General features: G+C 48.6%; 1 protein-coding gene across 1 annotated transcript in view; it reads left to right on the top strand.

Moving 5' to 3' along the window:
- TIMM50 (translocase of inner mitochondrial membrane 50) overlaps nucleotides 1-22387 on the top strand; it is a 395791-nt gene that overhangs the window by 280573 nt on the left and 92831 nt on the right. Inside the window, exon 8 of the mRNA XM_086938707.1 lies at nucleotides 16776-16874. Coding sequence (XP_086794833.1) covers nucleotides 16776-16874 — 99 coding nt within the window. The remainder of the gene's footprint in view (nucleotides 1-16775; nucleotides 16875-22387) is intronic.

The raw sequence follows: 22387 nt of genomic DNA, 5'->3' as shown, positions 1-22387 counted from the left end.
GTTGGTGGTGAGGGAGAGGGCATTGGTGTAGGGCGGAGAGAGCAGGGTGGAGGATGGGTGTATGTTAGTGGTGGTGGTGGTGCCGCACGGGTAGTGGGGGCTGAGAATGGGGGGGGAAATGGGATTGGTAATGCTCCTGTTGTGAGGAGGGGGAGTTAAGTTGAGAGAGGAGGTGTGTTCTGCGTATTTAGTCAGAGGGTAGTGGGGACTGAGAGTGGGAGGGGATAAAGGGTAGGAATTGTCGTTGTGAATGTCGTTCCGGATCTGAACTAGGTTGTGGGTGGGAGTTGTGATGTCAGGGGTGAGCGGAGTGTTAATGGTATGTGTGGAGGTCCGAGTGTTGGAGGGGGGGGTGGTGTTGCTGGTGAGAGCAGTGGAGTCAGGGGTGAGAGAAGTGGGGGTGAAATGAGTGGAGGACCGAATGTTGATAGGGGAGGTGGGGGTGAGGCTGAGGCAAATGGGGGAGAGATCTGTGACTGTAATTGAGGAGTGCGGAGCAGCCACAGCAGGTGGGTGAATGACTAAAGTGCTGGGGGTAGGGGTGAAGTGCCTGTCGCTCTGGGGTTGGGCTACGTTAGAGGGGTTGAGAGTGGGGGCTGTGGAGTCAAGGGTGTTAGGATTGGGGGTGATATGCGTGGGAATCCTAGGATTGGAGAGGTGCTCTATGAAGGTGGGGAACAGGTTGTCTAATAGCTCCAGATTCCTGTCTGTGGATTGGATTAGGACAATCCCGTTATTGTAGATAGTGATGGTGGATCTGCCTGGGAAGAGTTGGGATGGTGTGATGGAGAGTGTAATACCATGCATGGATTTCCTGGTGGTGGAGATGGAGAGCAGGGTGAGGAACGCTTTTCTCCAGTGAGCTCTGCGTGCGGTGTGGAAGATGATATCAGTGTTCAGGGATCCATTGACCGGTGAGAAGTAGGTGTCTGCAAACGGGGTTTCAGAGTGGGACCGCAGGAAGTTGTGTTTAAAGCGGCTTTTTTGGTGATTGCGGGTGGGTAGATGATTTTATGTGTTCTTACCGATGAGATCCATGTTGGAATGGCGGTATAGGTAGGTGCGGTTAGGGGACAGGGTACAGGCGCAGACAATAATTTACAAGGAACTTATGTGGCTCTAGTGAGGAGCCAGGATACATGGGGAAGTCATCGGTGCATTACAGGGGTAAAAGTTAAGAGTTAAATGGGTGTAGTTTGCCGAAATGTGCAGAATACAAGTAGAGGTGAAAAGCTGACGGTATACTGGAGCAAAATACAGAAGCAACAGTAATTTACATGAATCAAAAGTGACATTAGTGAGCAACCAGAAAAAATATGAGGTAGCAAACGTTGCAGTACAGGAGTTATATGTATCACGCGACACTAGTGAGCACCAAAAATATCTGAGGTGGCAGTCCGTGCATTACACGTTATAGAAACCACTCAATAATAAACATATCGTTGTAAACTGTGAGCACCCAAAAATATGAGGTAGCAGTCGGTGCATTACAGGAAAAACAATTACATAAACAACAGGTTATAAAACCAATATATAAATCAAATATTTGTAAACTGTGAGCATCCAAAAATATGAGGTAGCAGTCGGTGCATTACAGGTAAAAAACACAATTACATAAAAAACGACTAATGTAAAGATACTGTAATAGAAGGCAGACCCTATCACAAGAAAGTGTCAGTACCGGCTAAGTAAAGTAAAGTGCGCGGTAGTTGAAATTAGTCTATGTGGCCAGTTCTTAGGTCATGATCCAATAGTGAGATTGACTAGTCCATGATGGCAGCCACTGAGAGAGACCAGTCTAAAATGGCCGCCAAGTAGGGGAGTTAGAGCCAGTAGTCCTCTGTTTGTTGTTCTTGCTTTGAGAGCAGGGAAGGGCAGATTCACATTCTATTTGAGTAAGCCCTGCTCGTAGCCTTCTGGGAGTCTTATCTCTGTTTCGATGGACCTATGTGGGGGAGTTATGTCGAGGAGCCTCGTGGGCATCTGGAAGTACAGGCGGAGATTTATAGATTCAGTTAGTGACCCCTGCCCTTTTGAACAAAGGCGGTTTAAAAATGTGAAGCGAGTGAAGTAAATTAAATACCTTTTAGTTATTGCCAGCTCAGTCTGTACCTCATTGCTGAGAGTGCAGTTTTGCCGCCATCGGATTTTGCAATCGACGAGGGTCCAGACAAAAAGTGAAATATTCAGTATGCGGTGACCTGCTGGCAGGCTGCATGTTAGACCCCATGCACGACCGTGGAGCCTCGATTCCCGCCAGCACCGCAAGAAGGCAGTAGTTCCGCCGGTCTGCTCCGCAGGTCCGCTCCCAGGGTCCCGACAAACAGCATGAGGGGGGGGGGGCCACCGGGAGTCCCGTCCGCCGAGGGATCCTCACTGTTGCCCGCAAGTTTGCCAGACCTCCTAGGCTGCAGCCTCTCCCGCCTCACTAGGCAATGTCGTGTGCCTCCCGCTTTCCTCGCCGATAGCCTCGTGCACTCATGCAGGTCTCTGTGCAGCGGCGTAACACTCCAGCTCGCAGTCTGTTCCCGTAGCCCGTTGTGGTTGGGGACCAACTCAGTCGACCCCCCAAAGCCCGCTCTCTTATGGGCGCTGCATGAGCCCGGGCAGAATCCGCCATCCACAGCTATGCTCGTAGGCGTACCGAGCGTCTCCGTCGTCGAAGCAGCTCCCTCCCAGTCCCTCACGGCGGGCACCCGTCGTCCCAGCGTCCCTCCAGCTCCTCGTGGGCTCCAGGCAGACAGGGGATCCACCACGGGCTCCGCCGATATCCAGGCGTCTGGCCAGTCCGAATAAGGAGGGGAGGGGGGGTGCCTCCAGCTCCCCGTGGGCTCCAGGCAGACAGGGGATCCACCGCGGGCTCCGTCGATATCCAGGGGCAGCCCAGCGTCTAGCCCGCCCGGAGTCCGGATAAGGAGGGGATGGGGGGTGTCTCTGGTGCCAGTCTGCGATCAGGTATCCCCAGTCAGCGCCCCGGCAGGCTCCAGTCAGACGTCCGTCCCAGGCTGCGAAATCCAGTGGCAACCCGGTGTCAGGCAAAGGCGGGGCGATTCGATCCTCTCCCATGCCGATACGATAATGTTCCAATTACTTTCATTATGTGTTGTAGTTGTGTTACGTTGCGAGGCTGAGGATGCCCGGGATGCGGAGTGCTAACAGGGATTAAATCCAGAATTGGAATCCCAAGCACTCGGAGCTCCGCCTTTGCTTCTGATTAATACCTCTAGCCAGATTCCTCACCTTGTCAATACCCCATATGCCAGTCTCGATCTGGTGATTTTTTTTTTTTCTCAGCAATTCCCTCGCACACCAATAGGTGGAATCCATCCCGCCTTGGAAGTAACGCCTTGACCACAATATAAAACTCCATTGATGTTAGTCCCTTTCTTTCTGTTCTGCCTGACATGGATATTGAGCTTGCTCCCTAGCATCTGCTACTTGACAGAAACTTTCTCTAAAAATGTTCCATGCAATGGCCATTATGCACTCTAAAACTTGCTTTAAACACTGCTAGGATTTCCACAAACTGCTGTTGGTGACGGAACTCCAGAAGCTCAGTCTCTGGTGTCGGAGCTCCTAGCATGGCTCAGTTGGGCACCACCTACTCTCGCATAAATCCGAAGACCATCAGGAGTCACAAGGCCAAACTTTGTTGTGGTGGATAGTAGAAAAGTGTGTAAGGCCGGATCCTGATCAAAGTAGAGTAGCAAGACATGTTATCAGTCCTAAGGTTGAGCTGAGAGAGGGCGTCATCCAACTCAAAATTGTCAGGTCAGTCCAAATCCAGAAGAAACACAGGAAGTCAAAACACAACTCCCCTCCCCCTCTTTTTTTTCTTACCCCTCTTTGGCAAGAGAAGTTAGATGGACGTTGGGGTATTCTACAATCTTGGTCCCTGTCCCCACTCACTGATGCAGTTACTGAGCTGAATTGTCCTCCATATAAAGCTCTGCCATGGACTGGCCAAGAAACCGCCTCTGAAAGTCCTACAGGCTCATTCCATCAGGGCCAAAACTGTTAACCACTCTGCTGGCACTTGGAGTTCCCTGTTTTTTATATCCGTCAGGCTGCGACAAGTGCATCAGTTCACACTTTCACAAAGCACTGCTGCCTGTATAGTAAGTTTTGAAGGGTTGGGCTCCATGTTGTTAAGCCGTGTAAGCCTTTCCTGATCTAAGACATTCCAAAGGGCCCATCACCTGGGGAGGTACTTCTTTGGTATTTATTCACAAGGTGAAGTATATATCAGAACAAGTTACTTACCTTTGGTAACACTATTGTTGGGAGTACTCTAACCCCAATTTCTCACAGACCCACCCTCCTCCCTGTCCACCTGGACTCCTTTGACCCAAAGTAAAAAGATTTCAATTGGAGATCTGCACACTTGCACAATCTGATTGCTAAGGGCTCCTAGTCCAATGGCTCGGACACATATCAGAAAGAAACTGACGTTGGCACACTGAGCTGGCAGTTATTTTGTGGCCACTGTGTCACTTCCAGGGTGAAATGGATCCACCCCGGAGTCCCAAAATGTCACTTACTGGCGCACAAGGAAATTGCTGATTCATTCTTGCACTTGTGGGTATTCACATGATGAGGAATCTGTGGTTAGAGTATCCACCAGAAAAAGAGTTACCAAGCAGTGTTTTTTTTTTCTCTCTGCGAGGCTTCCTCTGATTCCTCTTTATTTGGTTTAGGCACACTGATAGAGTGTGCTATTTCTAATGAGAGGCATCCACCTTTCCATTCATCCTTCTCAAGTGAGGCTATTTCTTTGTTGATGTGTCCTACAGTGGAGGTTTCTAAAGGTAGATGAATGGGAACTTCAGGGGAGAGGATGTAGCCGTACGATTAGAGCAGTCGACTGCGAAGCTGGGGAACACATTCGAGTCTCTGCAACTACGCTCAACATCCTGTGATTCTGGGCACATCACTTAATCTCCACGTGCCTAACAAAAAAGAATGTCCTTCTGTAACGAAACTGGTGCCCATGTAAAGCACTCTAATACCCGATTTCTCTGGTCTAGATAGCGCTATAACAAAAAAATTCATAAAATACTATACATCATTTGTTGTACCTTTGAGTTGGCCTTGTTTTGTACTGCAGGATTGTCATTTTGACAATGTATGTTGAGTGCCTCTGCCTTAGAAAGTGTCAAATACTGGGGTCCTTGGGGCGTGGCTTGGCCAGCGACAATGGCGGTCGTACTGTGAGTGAGCTCCGACCAGTATCCTGTAACATTATCCTGCCTCTAGACACCTAGAGTGAAGCGGCATATCATCGGGAGTTCACCGTGCATCCGTGTGAACATCCGACAGCGGTTGGTGCCTGACATCAGCTCCTGTGGTGCTCGCAGGAATCTGGTGCGGAGGAGCGGCCTAACAGGAGTTGGCTGGGAGAGAGCCGGGGCCTCCCGTGATTTGCTTGGCCGGCGGTGTGTGCCTGGAGGTCGGTGCGGCGGTGGAGGTGGGGGCGAGGCCTCTGTTTCCCCGGCGCCCCAGTGCTGGTGTAACCCTCGGGGACGGCGGCGTGGAGTAAGGCGGAGCTGCGGCTGCTGGCCGGCGAGCCGCGAGGAGACCGAGGACGTCCAGGCTGTGGTATCGGTCCTTCTGGGAGGCCCTGTGGGAGCGGCCGCCATTTTGAGGAGTCGTGGGCGCCTGCAGTTGTAGGGACAGAGGTGTATCCCCCCCCCCTCCCCCCTCCGGAGCGGCGGCACCTGTGGACGTGGGGCTGTGGCGGATGGCCCCCGTGTGCTCCAGGGACTACAGGTCTGCCGTACCTACCTTACTGGACAGGTGAGGCCCCGGGGGCGGCCGCCATCTTGTGGTGCCCCGGGTGGTGGGGAAAGGAGGCTTGGACCCCCGGTGTGGCGCAGTGGGCAGGAGTGGGCCCACGTGGAGAAGTGAGCGCCTTCCTTCCTCTCCCCCCTCCTCAATCATTGTTCTTTGGTGGACATCGGCCACAGCATTGGGTGAGCTCGACAGCCGGACCTGGCCTCTGCGGTGGTGGAGAGTGGAGGGGCTCTGTGCTCCTGCTGTGGGGATCCCATCAAGCGGTGAGACAGCGGCTGCGCTCGTGGCTGGGCCGCCACGGACTTCACTGTGGAGCGGCGACTCTGCAGGCACCCTCCTTTCAATTGCTGCTGGGCCTGCCAACGGCGTGCGGGAGGCCTTGGGCTGGGATTTGGACTTGGCTGGGGCCACTCTCCTGCATTAGTGGCCATAGTGGAGTGGAGTGCGGCCATATAGATCTGGGGCGGCGGTGATTTGGAGATAGCCTCCGTAGCCCGCTGCGACGGACACGGCCCACTTGAGGCTCCTAGGACAGTGCTCACTGGACTAGAAAACGCCCTGCCTGGCTCCTGCGCTGCTAGTCGCTGCTAGCCCACTGTGTGGGGGGGGGGGGGGGCTCTACAGATAGGAGTCACCGGCGGTGCCACAATGACACAGGATCGAGTGGGTGGAGGCCACACCAAGCAGGGCACTATTGACAAGTTTACGGAGGCGAGCTCTGTGACCCGGGCGGCAGGGTCGCAGAACCAGGTCCCTGACAATGCAGCGCTACTAGCGGCGATTACCCAGTCCAGGGACATGCTGGACGCCAAGATCGGGGCAGTGGGATCTGACGTCATGTTGCTTCGTCAGTACCTGAGGAACGCAGTTGAGCCAGATACCCTATCTGTGGTTGGAGGGGACTGGAACGATGTGATGGAGCTGGGTTGCGACAGGTGGAGGAGCGGGGCGGCCGACGGGGCGGGTGGCCCTTCCACTAAACTCCATACCCTGGCCACAGGACTCGGCTGGACTGATGTATGGAGACATATGCATGGCCCACGCAGGGAATATACCTACTTCTCCACAGTACATGACTCATTTTCCAGGCTGGACTAGGTTTTTGTTCCCAGGGGCTGACACATAGGATACATCGGCCACAATTCTGTCCAGAGCTTTGTCAGACCATTCGCCAGTAGCCCTAACGTTCCGAATAGGCCCGGGTAGGCAGCCCTTTAGGTGGCGGGTGTCGGGGTGGCAATTGCAGAAGGAAGAGTATAGGGAGCACTTGACCAAAGAAATAGATAACTACCTAGTGGCTAACATAGGGTTAGTAGAATCCCCAACTACCCTTTGGCAGGTACATAAACCCACGCTGCGGGGCATAGATATCTCCTGGTGCGCGACGGCGCGAAGGGAGCGGCAACCGGACTTGGTGCAACGGGAGGCAGACATGGCAGCACTGGAGCGTAGGGGTCGGGAAGCAGGCGGTGGACCTGCTAGCCGACAGCTAGTGTTGGCTCAGCAGCGGTACACCGTGATACTTATGGATGAGGCACGACAGGCCTGGCTAGCCACGGGGAGCCGGGTATATCAGTGGGGAGATAAATCAAGCAAGATGCTCCATCACTTGTGCCAGGGCACTCTACACGCTCAGCCGTTGCCCCGAATATTGGACCCGGAGGGGGTGCCTATTCTCGAGCCTCCGGCTATCGCTCAGAGTTTTGCGGCGTACTACGAGGATCTGTATGCGCCCAAGGGATGCCTTGCGGAAGAAGTTATCCAACGGTTTACCGATCTCCCCCCGCGGACCGTCTCAGACTGCGTGCCGGAGCAATTAGACAGACTGCTGTCAGATGATGAACTGACATCAGTCCCAACTCCCTGGGAGAGCTGAATCCCAGAAAGACCCCCGGCCCCAATGGCTATCCGTGCAAATTCTTTTGGCGGTTCTTTGTACAGTTGGGCCTACGTCTTCGTCCAGTTGTGGAGGAGGCGTGTGAGAGTGGTCTACTTCCCCCCGATTGGAGGCACGCAGAGGTGGTGGTATTTCTTAAACCGGGCAGACCCCCCTCCAGAGCCATGCGTCCTACCGCCCCATATCGCTGCAAAATACCGAGGCTAAGGTCCTGGCTAAGGCCTTGGCCAATAGGTTCAAGCCACACATCACGGACTTGGTCAATCCCGACCAGGCCAGGTTCATGCCTCGGAGGGCGACTCGCCACAACATTAGACACGCGCATGTCGCGATATCGGCCTGGGAGAGATTGGGGGAGCAGGCAGCTTTATTGTTAGCAGATATGGACAGGGCCTTTGATTCCCTGAGCTGGGTGTATTTGTTTGCCTAGTTGCGGCGCTTCATGGCTTATCTGCAGCTGTTATACACAGACCTCACGGCGTCAGTACGAGTGGGAGGAGTCATCTCTCGCTCCTTTCGCGTCCGACTGGGTACGCGACAGGGCTGTCCCCTCTCACCATACCTGTTTGCGCTCGCCATGGAGCCCTTGGCTGCATGGGTGCGCATAGACGCCCAACTTAAGGGCTTTCGGTGGACGACGGGCCTCACTGATAAAATAGCACTTTATGCTGACGACGTCCTGTTCTTCCTTACTGATTTGGATAGATCATTGCTGCGGCTGCTACGTATCCTGCAGATTTTCGATAAAATCTCCGGACTCTACATGAATCCGGGCAAATCGACACTGTGAGTCTTGGGCGGAGCGCAGCAGGTGGGAGACTGGGCCTCGGCCCTCCAACTGGCGTCTGGAGGGATGAAATACCTAGGGGTATACCTGTCGGATGCAGCAGCTGCTTCTCGTAATCGTAACCTGACCCCGGTATGGGACCGTACGCGCGAGGATTTGAAGGTGTGGTCCCGCATGCCTCTGACGATATATGGCAGGTCGGCCATCTTTAAAATGGTAGCGCTCCCCCGCCTATTGTACCAACTACAAAATCACCCCTACCAGATTTTGCCCCGCTGGTTCCAACAGTCAACTCGGCGCTAGGTGGATTTCTGTGGGACGGGGCATCACACGGGTGGCCCTGCGCACATGTTTCCTATCCTCCTACACAGGGGGGCTGGCTACATCTGATGTTCTTTCCTACTATCAGGCAGCGCACTTACTGGTTCTCAATGAGTGGTGGTACGGTGACAAGGGAGACCCGGCCTATGCAGTCGAGCGGCACCTGATGGGCTCTGGGTCCTTACATACTCTGCTGTGCTCTGCGTCGCCTCGACGGTACCTTCCCTCCAACACGCAGGTGGTGTTCCACGTCTGGAAGAGGGCGCTGGGCAGGATGGGGTGGTGGAACATGCTGACCCGAGAGACTCCTCTCTGAGGGAATGGATATCTCCACCATCTGGATAGGAATCTCCTCCCTAGGGGATGTAATGTCAGGTCTTACGCTGAAATCCTTCCAAAACCTGCAAGATGAGTAAGGGATGCCACGGTCCCAGTTCTTTAAATACCTTCAGTTTAGGCACGCATTGACACCTCACCTGACCGACTTGGGGTCCCTTCCTGACTTTAGTCCATTAGAAGCTAAGGTGTTCATGGGGGAGCTGCCTGATAGGAAAATTTCACGCATTTACCAGACGTTAGTTCACCACTGCTCCACTGACCTACACAGACTCAGGACTGCGTGGGGTGGGAGACATGGGCGACCTGGAGGAAGAGGACTGGGCTGAAGCACTGGCGAGCCCGCGGGGGGCTGCCATCTCCACCCGCTTGCGCCTGGTACAGCTCAAATATTTGCATCGCACATACTTCACCCAAGAGTGCCTGTGGAAGGCGCTAAAGATTTGCTCCCCTGACTGTCTCCGCTGTGGGACGGATGAGGCTAAACTTCTGCATACGGTCTGGGGGTGCTCGGTGCTGCTTAGGTTTTGGAGAGGGGCGTTCTCCTGCTTGTCCGAGGTGTTGGCATGGGAGCTCCTGCGCACGCCGAGATTGGCTTTGCTGCATGTGATGGAAGGAATTGGGGGCAATAGATACAAGCGTCACCTGTTACTGCTGGGCCTCACGCTGGCGAAGAGGGACATAGCCAGGGCGCGGAAGGAGCCTCGAGCTCCGCCATTGGCTGCATGTAAAAATGGCATGAACTTTTGCATGGGACTCGAGCTGCCGATATTTATTGCTAGAGGATGCCCCCGTAAACATTTTAAGATTGGGAAGAGATGGGTGGACTATCGCGGGCTGGACCTAGACCTGCTGCCGGAGGGGCCGCCCCCCACCAATTTGATAGGTGGATGGACTGTGGGGTGGACAGGGTGTTTCGATGGACTTGGTATGTTCCTTCTGGATTGCTTATCAGTGGCAGTATCAACGCAACTGGGAGAGGGGGTTGTTAGTTTTTCTATAAAAGTCTAAGATGTAATTGCCGACCTATTGATGTGTGCTGTAGTAAAGAGATCCAGGAGACAGTAGAGGTAGCTGATAGACTTCTTTATTGTAAGTCAAGAGGTGGAGTAAGAGCAGACCCTCCACTGCAGCAGCAACCAGTCAACTGCCACAATGTAGAACCCACAGAGCAAGGAACATAGAATATAGAACATGAAGTACAGGTATTCTTAGGAAAGACTAGAATGACAACTAGCAATGTACTACACATCTTCTCCCTTTCTGTTTGAGGAGAAACAGAAAGAAAGAAAAATAAATAAATAAAGGAAACTTAACAAACAAAATCTTGCAGATAAGCAGGAGGCCGCCGAGGCCTAAGAGAACGTGTACAACTGGAACTACTTTGATCAGGAGCGAGATCTTGCGAAAGAGCAGGAGCATCGCCACCACCAGAGACATTGACTTCATTTTGGACAAGAGAACCAGTGGGCGTGTCATTAGCTAACAAGTAACCACTAGTAGAAGGGCTACTAGCAAGGGGAATGGGAGAAATGGAACCATCACTAGGCAGAGGAGGCGAAGAAGCAGAAGACTTCTCCCTCTTATAAAGAGCCACCTTCCTAAGGTTCCAACACTCCCCATTATTAAGAATGACACAATGATTGAGAACCTTCTTGACCTTGAATGGTCCCTTGAATTTTGACAAACCTTTTTGTAACCTCCCCAACTTAATCTTGACCAAATCACCTTCGGAAAAAGGAGATGAAGAAAGAGTCCGGGAAGAGATTTCACCAACCTTGGTTTGCTCACTATCCAAAACATTACCCTGAGACTGCAAAGTGACAACATTCCTGATCCAGGACGGAAACAACTTCAAACCAGGATCACGTCCTCTCATCAACTGAAAAGGAGACAAATCTCCACTAGCTAAGGGGGTGGTACGATAGGCCCACAACATTTCGTTCACCATTTTCCTAACAATATGACCACCACTGGATGCCATCTGGATAATGCCCTTGACAACCTTATTCGCCCTTTCACAAACAGCATTGCCTTGGAGGTTGTACAAGGACGTACGATGATGGGAGATACCACACTCTTTCAAGAAAATTTGCATATCTTTGGATGTGAGCTGTGGACCATTATCGGTAATAATGATAGAAGGCAAACCCTTATCTTTGAAAAGATTCCCTAAAAATCTGATGGTATTGGGAGTAGTGATATCATTGGTGAAATGGACCACCAACCACTTAGTGAAGACATCAACAACCACAACAGCAAATCTGTCAGCTTCACCTAACTCACCCATGGGACCAATGAAGTCAAGGGAAATTGTGTGCCAGGGCAAATTTGGACTCAGAATGTGCACACCAGAAACAACCTTAGGACCAGTTTTTAAACGCTTCTCGCCTTCCCTGCATAAAGAGCAATTCTCAATCCAATCAACGACCTGGGAATCCACACCAGGCCACCAAAAGTGGTCCTTAATGCGTCTTTGAGTGAGGGTCTGGCCCATGTGCCCCTCATGTGCCAAAGCCAACAATTTAGTCCTCAACCCAAAGGGTGGTATACATTTTTCACCTTTAAAAAGAATGTCACCAACAATTGAAAGGTCATCCAAGACCTTAATATAAGGTCTAACAGAAACAGAAACAGAACTCACGTCTAGACCCCCAACCTGACGAGTTTGATAACCTCCTGAAGAGTAGTATCAACAGTCATTTCCTTAGACCAATCACTAGAGGAAAAAACACCTTCACCCACAAAGACAGCATCCTCAACTGAAGCAACGGCAACATCATCCAAATCTAAAGGCACAACCGAATTGTGAGGAGAACGCCAGTCTAAAGACAGCCTCGAAAGGCAATCGGCCTGGACATTCCTCCAACCAGGAATGTATTCCATAGAGTACTGAAATTCTTGTAATCTGGCCGCCAGCTTCATGAGCCGGGCCGAACCCTTTCCCGCCCCACCAGGAGAAAGGACCTTGATAAGAGGCTTGTGATCGGACCTTAAAATGAACTTCTTGCCCCACAAATATGTGCGGAAGTATTCAACAGCCCAAGATGCAGCTAGCGCCTCCCTTTCGATAACAGAATAATTTTTTCCTGTGTCAGTAAGGGTCCTAGAGGCGAAAGCAATGGTGACTTCCGACGCCCCTTTCAATTGTGACAGCATGGCACCCAAACCATGCGCACTAGCATCCACAGTGACAATTGACTTATTATGAATGTCAAAGGAAGACAACATCTTGGCATCACAAATCTCATTTTTGATATTTACAAAACATTCCTGCTGTTCAACCCCCCAGGTGAAACCAACACCACGTTTAAGCATAGATCTTATACAAATAGTCTTATCAGAGAAATTCTTGACAAACTTTGAATAGTATTCTATTAATCCCATAAAGGAACGTAACTGATCTTTGTCACAAGGTGGGGGTGCAGAGCGAATAGCCTCACACAAGTCTCTTTTGGGTTTGATGCCAGAGGAGGTGATGGTGTACCCCAAATAGTCCACTTGACCCACCCCAAACAAACATTTGTCCTTGCGTAGGGTAAGACCAGCATTAGATAATTTCTCCAGGACAACTCTGAGAGTGGAATTATGCTGACATTCAGTAAGACCATAAATCAGGATGTCGTCCTGAAAATAGACAACCTTGGACACACCTTCGAAGATACCAGAAACCATGCGTTGAAAAACGCTTGCTGCTGACTTGAGACCAAATGGCAGACGAGTAAACTGATAGGTACCCCAAGGAGTGATGAAGGCTGTTAAACTTTTTGAGTCCCTGTGCAAATCAATTTGGTGGTATGCACTCCTGAGGTCCAGTTTAGAGAAAAATTTAGCCCCATTGAGAGTGGTAACCAACTCAGCTATGTTAGGTAGCGGAAAGGTGTCAGCAACACAGTGATTAAGGGACCTGAGGTCGACACAGAAACGGAGCTTGCCGTCCGATTTCTAGGTGACGACAATGGGCGAAACCCAAGGAGAGGTCTCGACAGGCTCAATGACCCCAGAAGCCAACATGTCGTCAAGAAGACCCTTGACCTCGTCCCTAATGATAATGGGAATACGTCTCACCTTGTGTTGGACAGGGATTGAGTTGGGTTTAAGTATAATCTTATGTGAGTAGCCCTTAAGACGACCTAGGCTCTCTCCAAAAACATTTTTAAAATTGGAGAGTAAGGAAAACCACTCCGTGTCCTCCACAACCATGACCTGGGGATCAGCTCGGGGGTTGACAACAATAGAGAGGTCGTATTGGTGTACCCAACCAAGGATAGCAGGACCCGATTCCGAGACATAGACTTTCCCAAAGATTTGTCTCGTAGAAAACACAATGTTGGCCTCAAAGTAACCAAGAATGTTTAGGGGTTCACCCTGATACCCACCAGGAGAAATATCTTTAGGAAAGAGTGGACCCATCCCCCATAAGTCAACAAAGAGCGAGTTGGGAATAATGGTGTAACGCGAACCAGTGTCCACCATCAAATGAATATTCTTATTGTTTAAAGTGAAGAGTGCTTTAGGTCTGTTTTTCCGTTTGAGCTCTTCATGTTGAAGACCACCATCATTACCAACCACTAAAATCTTATCTGTGTCATCCTTAGCTTCTGAAATGTCACTAACACATGACACAGACGAACGAGCTTTACCCCTGCAAACACGAGCATAGTGCCCCAACTTGCCACATTTCATGCATGCTTGCTTAGCTGCAAAACAAAATTTGGGGTCAGAAGCATGAGCGAAACTACCACATCTCAAACATTGGTTAGAAGGAAGAGGTTTAACAGTACTTTGACTCTTCACATTGACTGTTTTTCTGTTGAAAAACTTCCTCTGCTTAATGAGAGCAACATCGTCTTGATCACCCTCCTGTGGAGAAAAAATGTGTGAATGACAAGACACTTCACCAACATCACTTGAAATTGCTCTCTTTTCTAGTTCTTTCATGCACCCCTCGGACTGCTCAACAACCTTTGCCAAATCAATTGCCGTTTGAAGATTGGGGTTCTTCGCTGCTCATAGACGCTCCTGAATTTTTTTATTGTTACATTGCACAATGAGCTGGTCTCTAATTAGCTCATCAGTCATATTGCCAAATTTGCACTTGACGGACATTTCGCGCAATCTGGAAACAAAGTCATCTATGCTCTCACCCATTTTCTGACTTTTAGTGTAAAACTTGTATCTGTTCATTACAAGGTTTTCTTCCTTAGCATATCTGACTTCGAGACGAGAAATTGCTTCCTTATACTCGTCTAAAGGAGCTTGTGCACCAGCTTGAAGAACCTGTGGCAAGAATCTAAAAACACGTTGGCCCTCTTTACCAAGTGAGCTCAAAAGAAGAGCTTTCTTGCGCTTAGCAGAATATTCTTGTGCATCCAAGGCATCCAAGTAGTTTTCAAACATGGGAAACCAATCTGGGATGGAAAGAAAACTAGGTGGTAGAACCACAGTGCCACTTTGTAAGGCTACCTGCTCAGACATGACTGAGATATAGTGAGGTAAACAAGTAAACAAATGCAGAGTCAGTGATGAGTTCACTGTTGAAATAAACTGTAACAAACAAGGCAGTCAATAGGCTCATACAATAGTCATAGGCAATTGGAGATAAATGAGACTAAATAGTGAAAGCAGAGCAGCGTATGAGCAAAAGTCGATAATAAAATTGAATTACAGTAAAGTTTTACTTGATAAGAATGCGCAAAAGACGTGCGCATCGTCGTTGCATAGCTGGAGATGAATCAGTTACCATGGTAACTCAAAATGGCTTCATAACACGTGCTGACGTATTAACGTGATGTCAATTCCCTACGAAGACGTGTTGACGTTGCCAGAAGCGTCGCGCTGAGCGTGCTGACGAGGAGACAGGAAGCGCGGAGAGAAAGCAAGCAGGCAGACGTCACAGAGTGCTTCACCAACTCCCCCTGAAGACTCAAATGCGTCATCATTCGGACAGAGAAATAGACGGGAGCAGGAGACGGCCAGACAAAGAAGTGGTGAGTGAACGGAGGAGGCAAACAGTAAAACGATTCAAATTAAAACTTGCCAGTTCATAGAAGAGAGTGAAGATTCCTCTAGAAGTCCTCCGTGATCGTGTCCGTCTCCGTGTCACAGTGCGTAGGGAAAGCAAAGCCGGATTCAGCTCAAATCGGTCTGCTCTTTACTCATAGACAAAAGAATTCGATGGGTTCGAAGAAAAACCGTCGCCAAAATATTGTAGTAAAGAGATCCAGGAGACAGTAGAGGTAGCTGATAGACTTCTTTATTGTAAGTCAAGAGGTGGAGTAAGAGCAGACCCTCCACTGCAGCAGCAACCAGTCAGCTGCCACAATGTAGAACCCACAGAGCAAGGAACATAGAATATAGAACATGAAGTACAGGTATTCTTAGGAAAGACTAGAATGACAACTAGCAATGTACTACATGTGCAGTAGACTCCGGATTCCGGAGCTATGCAGTATATGTGACCTATGACAAATAAAATCGGTTTACAAAAAATACTGGGATCCTTAATACCTATATCTGACACTGTTCTCTTGCTCTGCGACCCCGTCAGGCCCCCCCCCCCTCTATTGCCCTCCAATTCTTTCCCCTCCACTTTCTCCCACCTAATGCCCCTCCTTCACGGTACTTTCCCCCCCCCCTAATCCTCCCTCCCTGCTCTCTCTATCTACATTTGACATCTAACCCTACGCACGGCCTCCCACTGACTTACTACTCCCCTAACTCCTACTCTCTTCATACCCCTCCTTATCGCTTCTCTTTCACCCTCACCCACCCTAGCCTAAGTTCTCACTACCCACGTTTGCTTAATAGTTTTGTAAATAGCTTTCGCATTTATCTGCTTTCTTTGTCATATTGGCTCTTGTTTTGATCAAATGTTGTTGAATACTTTACCTCCTCATATTCCTGTGAAGCGCTCTGATACCCCTGAATCTAGCCAGCGCTATAGAAAACCTTTAAAATAAATAAATAAGAACAGTCTCCAAGCCCATCATCTTGTGCTAACTGTAACAGCCTTTTGCTTCCTTCATTACTTGTTGTACCATTTCCTGCTCCCTCGTGCCCCCAGATCTCTGAGGGCTACAGAACAACTTCTACATCGTCTATGCTATTAAATTCACAGTGGTCTGCTCTTGTTGCTACAGAATTCGTAAAGGGACTGGGCCCTAATATTTCTGCACTGCTAAAATGGCGAAACCCTTTTGGTATCATGAAGCTCCTAGAGTTCCTCCAACCTGCTCTTGCTGGTCCCTAAGTTACAAGGTGTCGTAACGCAGCCCTCTGGGTGCTAGAATGCCAATGACCTTTAAATGCTGACCTCTCCTCCAAGAGAGGCTGAGCCCCTTAGTTACTGAAGTCAGTGAACCTTATGACCTTGAATGTACTTTGAAATATGATGCCAATTCATGAGTTTTCTTGTATCCTGTTAATGCAAATTGACAAGAAAGCTTGCTTTTATAATAGGCTTAGTTTGCTACCTCCTTCAGCTTCTTTTCTTTCTTTAAAACTCATTTCAGATTATTCCTTTGGTCACCTTCAGACACATTTGATCCCTCTTCTATTTCCATTCTGTTACTTCCTTCTTTTATTATTCCATGCACCTCTATTTTTTTCTTTCTCACCATATATTTTCTTCCTTTACAGACTGCCTTCCCTCTTATTGACAGTGTGGACCCTCATGGATTTGTCTCTTATCGCCTCTTCCGGGATGCCACTCGTTACACAGATGGCCATCATGTAAAGGTAATTATAACTGCAGCTCCACAGAAACAACCCCCCATGTGAGACACTGCAGCTCTCTATCCAGTTCTCTTAGCGGTCACATACCGTCTTGGTATATAATGATCAATGTAAGCACTTGTATTGCTCTGTGAATGACCCTATAGGACCCAGAACAGTGTCAACGTGTGTTTGAGTGAAATTTGAAGGAATTTTCAAGCCCTCTCCCTTATCCCTTAGTCTGCCTAACACGCTTTAACACCACACCTGCTTCATTTCTCTGAGCAATGAAAACATGCATTTCCTTGTTCGTTTTGTTTGTTCATGAGTGTCGATTCAGAGCTAATTATTTAAGAAACCATCATAATTCAGGCTTCCCACCCTGTGAGCCGACCAATGACTCGGTATTAATGATTTTGTAGAGGATTAGGGTACATAACGTACCACACCCAAGAACTGCTTCTCTGAATACTGATAGACCGGGTGAATAAGCTCACAAGCCAGCAGTTTTTCATAAATACCAGTCGGAGGACCCTAAGGGTAACCCCTCCAAGAAATGTTTAAAGCATGATGTCATTCAGCACGTTTTACCCAATCTATTTTGGCCTGAAAACTTAGTTTACAAGTGTTTTCTTTTTCCATCATGCATTCCTATGGAGGAATTGTTTTAGAGGTTCAGTTATGTATTTACTTCTAGTTTTTACTTATGTTATGTTCTCACATATATGTATATTTTAGCATTTATTGCTATTTTATGTACCGTGGGACTCCCACTTCGACGACCGGGAATATTCAAGCATGTGACTCTATGAAAGACACCAATACTGGAGAACCACCTGTTTACAGGTAAGTAACAATTGTTCTTTTAGACATGGTTCAGAAGAAATGTTATTTAAATACCAATAAAAAAAAATGTGAACGCAGAACGTCCCTGCTTTTTAGGTCTTGCACCTGCGACGCATCGCGAAGCGATGTCGCAGCGAGACCTATAGTCGTGGAGTCTGCTTTCAAGGAGACAGGAGATGGGCACGCGCAGCATGCCGTAATCGGATCAGGTCGTGCACGCGTCCACCATCTCCTGTCTCCCTTGAAAGCCTCCAACACACACAGCCACACCCCCCCCCCCCCCCGCTTTCGCTTCGCACACACACGCGAGCGCACACATAGAGACACACGCACAAACACACACGAGCGCACATACACGCACACACACAAGCGCACACATAGAGACGCCCCCGCCCCCTCCCCCCAGGACAACTAACCCCACTCACCGCATCGGCGCCACTCCGGACTTCTACAGCCTTCAAGGCTCTCTCCTTTGGGCATGGGAGCACCGCGTCACCACTGCTCCTCTAGGGCAGCCACTCCCGCAGAAAACGGATGTCCCGCCCCTCGGTTTTACAGTGAACTCCATGTTTGAGCAGGAACAGAAAGCCCCCGGAGGGTGTTTGTAGCATTTTCCTGCAGGATTTAAAAGCCTCTGCACACAAAAACGACAAACGAGTTTAAAGATGAGCTGCCACAAGGTGAAGTGTACCACAGGGGGAGGTGGGTGGGGACGCATCTTGGCTGCAGAAATAGCTCCCAACAACGGACACAGGGTTGTTGCAGGCACCATGACCCTGAGTATCCGGCGCGACGGCCCTTCACACGGATGTCTTTTTAAATACACAGATATATATATATATAGGGCCTCAAGCTATTTAGCAGGACGTCTGGGGACATGAAGCAAACCTGCCTCGTGGAACTATTAGAATGTGTTAAGCCGAGTCCTTGTTTATAAATGCTGCGCAGCACGGCCAAAACATAGTGGCGAATGCGATAGATACGTCCAAAATTCGCCAACTATTGGCATGGCCAATGCTTGTTTTTTTTAGATGCAGGAGGAGGAGGGTACACTTTTGCCAGCGCTACACTTCACTGTGAGATCCTTACTTGGCGCTTGGCACCTCCTGGCAGCTTCTTGGCACACTAGAAACCACAGAGAGGTTTGCACGAGCTTGGTGCCCCGGCAGCTGTCAGTCTTGTCCACCTGGCGCCCGGACCGGTCTCCCATCAGAAGCACATGTGCCCCCTGGCATCGCCCGACGCCTCTGTGCTTAGAGATGCCCGACCTTGATCAGCCCCCACCTGCCCGCTCGTGCTTCCCAGCCTACACGCCCCCCGCTCATTTCCGTACCACGTTCTGATCGGTGTTTTACTTTAAGCATCTCCCAGTGACGTGGAAGCATCCTGTGCTTGTGCAGACAAGGCCCCGCAGGCTCACGTTAATGAATGGGCATGCTTAGTGACATATGCACATGCACACGACATCAGGGTGGGCCGCTGTAGTATCATGACGCATCCATGTGTGTGTCAAGAGGCATATGCTTGTGCAAGTCATAGCTCTTTGTTTTATTATTTTTTTTAAAACATTGCTTCTTGTTTAGACTTAACAGTAGGGGCAAAATAAATGTCAGAGCCAATATACTCAAAGTATACATTGAGGGTCAATAGAGACATTTTGTAACACGCCTGTCATTGAATTCTCACTCTAATTGCTTGCAGTATTTCTGTAAATGAACATGTTCCATAGCAATAAATGGTACAATGTTGGAAACTTGGAAACTAAATGTGCTACGATGCATTTCTCAAAGTAGGCTGTCATGGCTGTAAATGAAAACAAGTTTAACTGGCATAAGCACATTCTGCCTGGTTAACTGCAGTTTTTGAAATCTTGGCGAGTTTAACTAAAGTTTTCGAAATCTTGGCGACCCACCTCGCAGTCAGAAATCATGCAACCTATACTAAGAACACACCCTCTCACCCACCCTCTCACCCTCACCCACCCTCTCACCCTCACACACCCTCACACCCCACACACCCTCACCCTCCCACCCTCACACCCCCCACCCTCACACCCCCCAACCCTCACACCCCACCACCCTCACACCCCACCACCCTCACACCCCCTCACCCTCACACCCCCTCACCCTCACACCCCCTCACCCTCACACACCCTCTTTCCCTCACACACCCTCACCCTCATACCCCTCACCCCCTTTCACCCTCACCCCCCCTTACCCTCACACCCTCATCCCGTCACATTCACACCCCCCCACCCTCACACCCCCTCACCTTCACCTCACACCCCCTCACCCTCACACACCCTCACACACACCCTCACTCCTTCTCACCCTCACTCCTTCTCACCCTCACACCCCCTCACCCTCAAACCCCCTCACCCTCAAACCCCCTCACCCCCTTCACCCTCACACCCCCTCACCCCCCTTCACCCTCACACCCCCTCAACCTCACACACCCTCACAACCCTCTCAGCCTCACACCCCTCCCTCACATCCCCTCACCCTCACACCCCCTCACCCTAGCCCCTCACCCTCACACCCCCTAACACCCCCACACACCTTCACCAGAATAGCATAACAATACATAGCATAACAAAATACAGCATAGCATAACAAAAAAAAGCATAGGATAGCAAAACATAGCAAAAGCATAACAAAACAAAGCATAGGATAGCAAAACAAAGCATAACCTAACAAAGCATAGCAAAACAAAACAAAGCATAGTATAACAGAACATAACATAGCATAACAAAACAGAAAAACAAAACATAGCATAAGATAACAAAACATAGCATAGCATAGCATAACAAAACACAACAAAACATAGCATACATAACAAAACATAGCATAGCAAAACAAAACAAAGCTTAGCATAACAAAACAGCTTAACCTCTTAAGTGCTGCTGACGGCCAACGGTCGTCACAAGCGCTACCTCCCCAGTGCTGCGCACGACCATTGTACGTCCATTCAGCACTAGTTCCAATGGACAGCGCAGCACTGGGGAGGGATATTTGCGAAGCAGCTAAGGTGATAACATAGCATAACAAAACATAGCATAACAAAACATAGCATAGTAAAACACAACAAAGCATAGCATAAAAAAACATAGGATAGCATAACAGAGCATAGCAAAAAACAACAAATCGTAGCATAGCATAACAAAACAAAGCATAGGACAGCAAAACTAAACATACTATAACAAAACAAAGCATAGGATAGCAAAACAAAACATAGCATAGCATAACAAAACAGCATAACAAAACATAGCATTACAAAACACAACAACACATAGCATAGCAAAACATAGCAAAACACAACAAAACATAGCATAGCTTTACAAAACATAACAAAACGGCATAGCAAAGCAAAACATAGAATACCAAACACAACAAAACATAGCATAAGAAAACATAGCATAACAAAGCATAGCATAATAAAACACAACAAAACATAGCATATCATAGCAAAACATAGCATAGCATAGCAAAACAAAACACAGCATAGCATAACAAATCAAAGCATAGGATAGCAAAGCATAGCATAGCAAAACAAAGCATAGCATAGCATACAGCATCACTCACCACCACCACAGCATCACTCAGGGGCACCACAACATCACTATGCGCTACCACAGCATCACTAAACGCCACAGCATCACTCGTTCGCCATCACTCAGCGCCACCACAGCATCAATCTGTGCAACCATTCAACAACAACTGGTTCAAATATGTTCTCTCAATTTTTCATGCTTTCTTGCAAATGTAACAAAAATATGTTAATATCTCACTTCTGTTCTTGGATTTTCGTCACAATAAAATACACTGAACATATTCTTCACAAAAGTTATTTACAAAAGTTTAAGCTATTGCCATTAGAAATTACAATAACTTTTATTTAAGTATTAATTATTTAAAAAAATTAAAAGCCATTGTTATTTGTAATATCAATACATGTAAGTCACGTAAATACAACACATATTGCATTACAAATGGTATAGGTGTCACATTTGTGAAAGTTATAACTATTGGCATTGTAAATGACAAAGCTATTAATTTCGCTATTTTCAAAACCAACACATAAATACAAAATTTGTCATTTACAATACCAATAGCTCAAACTTTCCTAATGCGAGACCTATTGCATTGCAAATGCTTGTTTCTAAATACTAGCTCCAAATTTACCGACTGAGCACAATGTGAATTTTGATGGATGACCCTTTCAACCCCCACCATCCCCCTCACAGAACTGTTTATTTTCCAGTGGGGCCAAACTTTAATTTACAGCACTTGTTACCAAATACATGGACTTGAAACATTGGGCAGTACTGAAGGAGAACCAATGAAATATTTAAATTCACCAGCGCAGAAGGGACCAAAGCTGGGTTACTTGTCACTGTGCTCTAGTGTGTAAACTACCATGGCCCACACCAGTTTTAGTAGTACCATGGTATCTATCACTATTGCTATGCACCTTTTTACATTACATCAGCATATTGAGCACCACTCCCTGGGCAGTTTGTTTCCATAATGTTCCGGTATGTAAAACGCGTATCTAGGCCAGCTTCGACAATGGTCAACATGTAAAGACCATAATCGTACAATTTTTTCCCCTGCTCTCATATGTAAACCAACAAAGCTAGACACTTTTCTATATGCCCCAGTATGTAAGGAGCAATAGCTATGCAAGTTTTC

This window comes from Lissotriton vulgaris, chromosome 9 (genome assembly GCF_964263255.1).
Source record: "Lissotriton vulgaris chromosome 9, aLisVul1.2, whole genome shotgun sequence".
NCBI classification, from domain to species: domain Eukaryota; kingdom Metazoa; phylum Chordata; class Amphibia; order Caudata; family Salamandridae; genus Lissotriton; species Lissotriton vulgaris.
The sequence above is the reverse complement of the archived record's forward strand: the minus strand, read 5'-3'. Positions and strand labels throughout refer to the sequence as shown.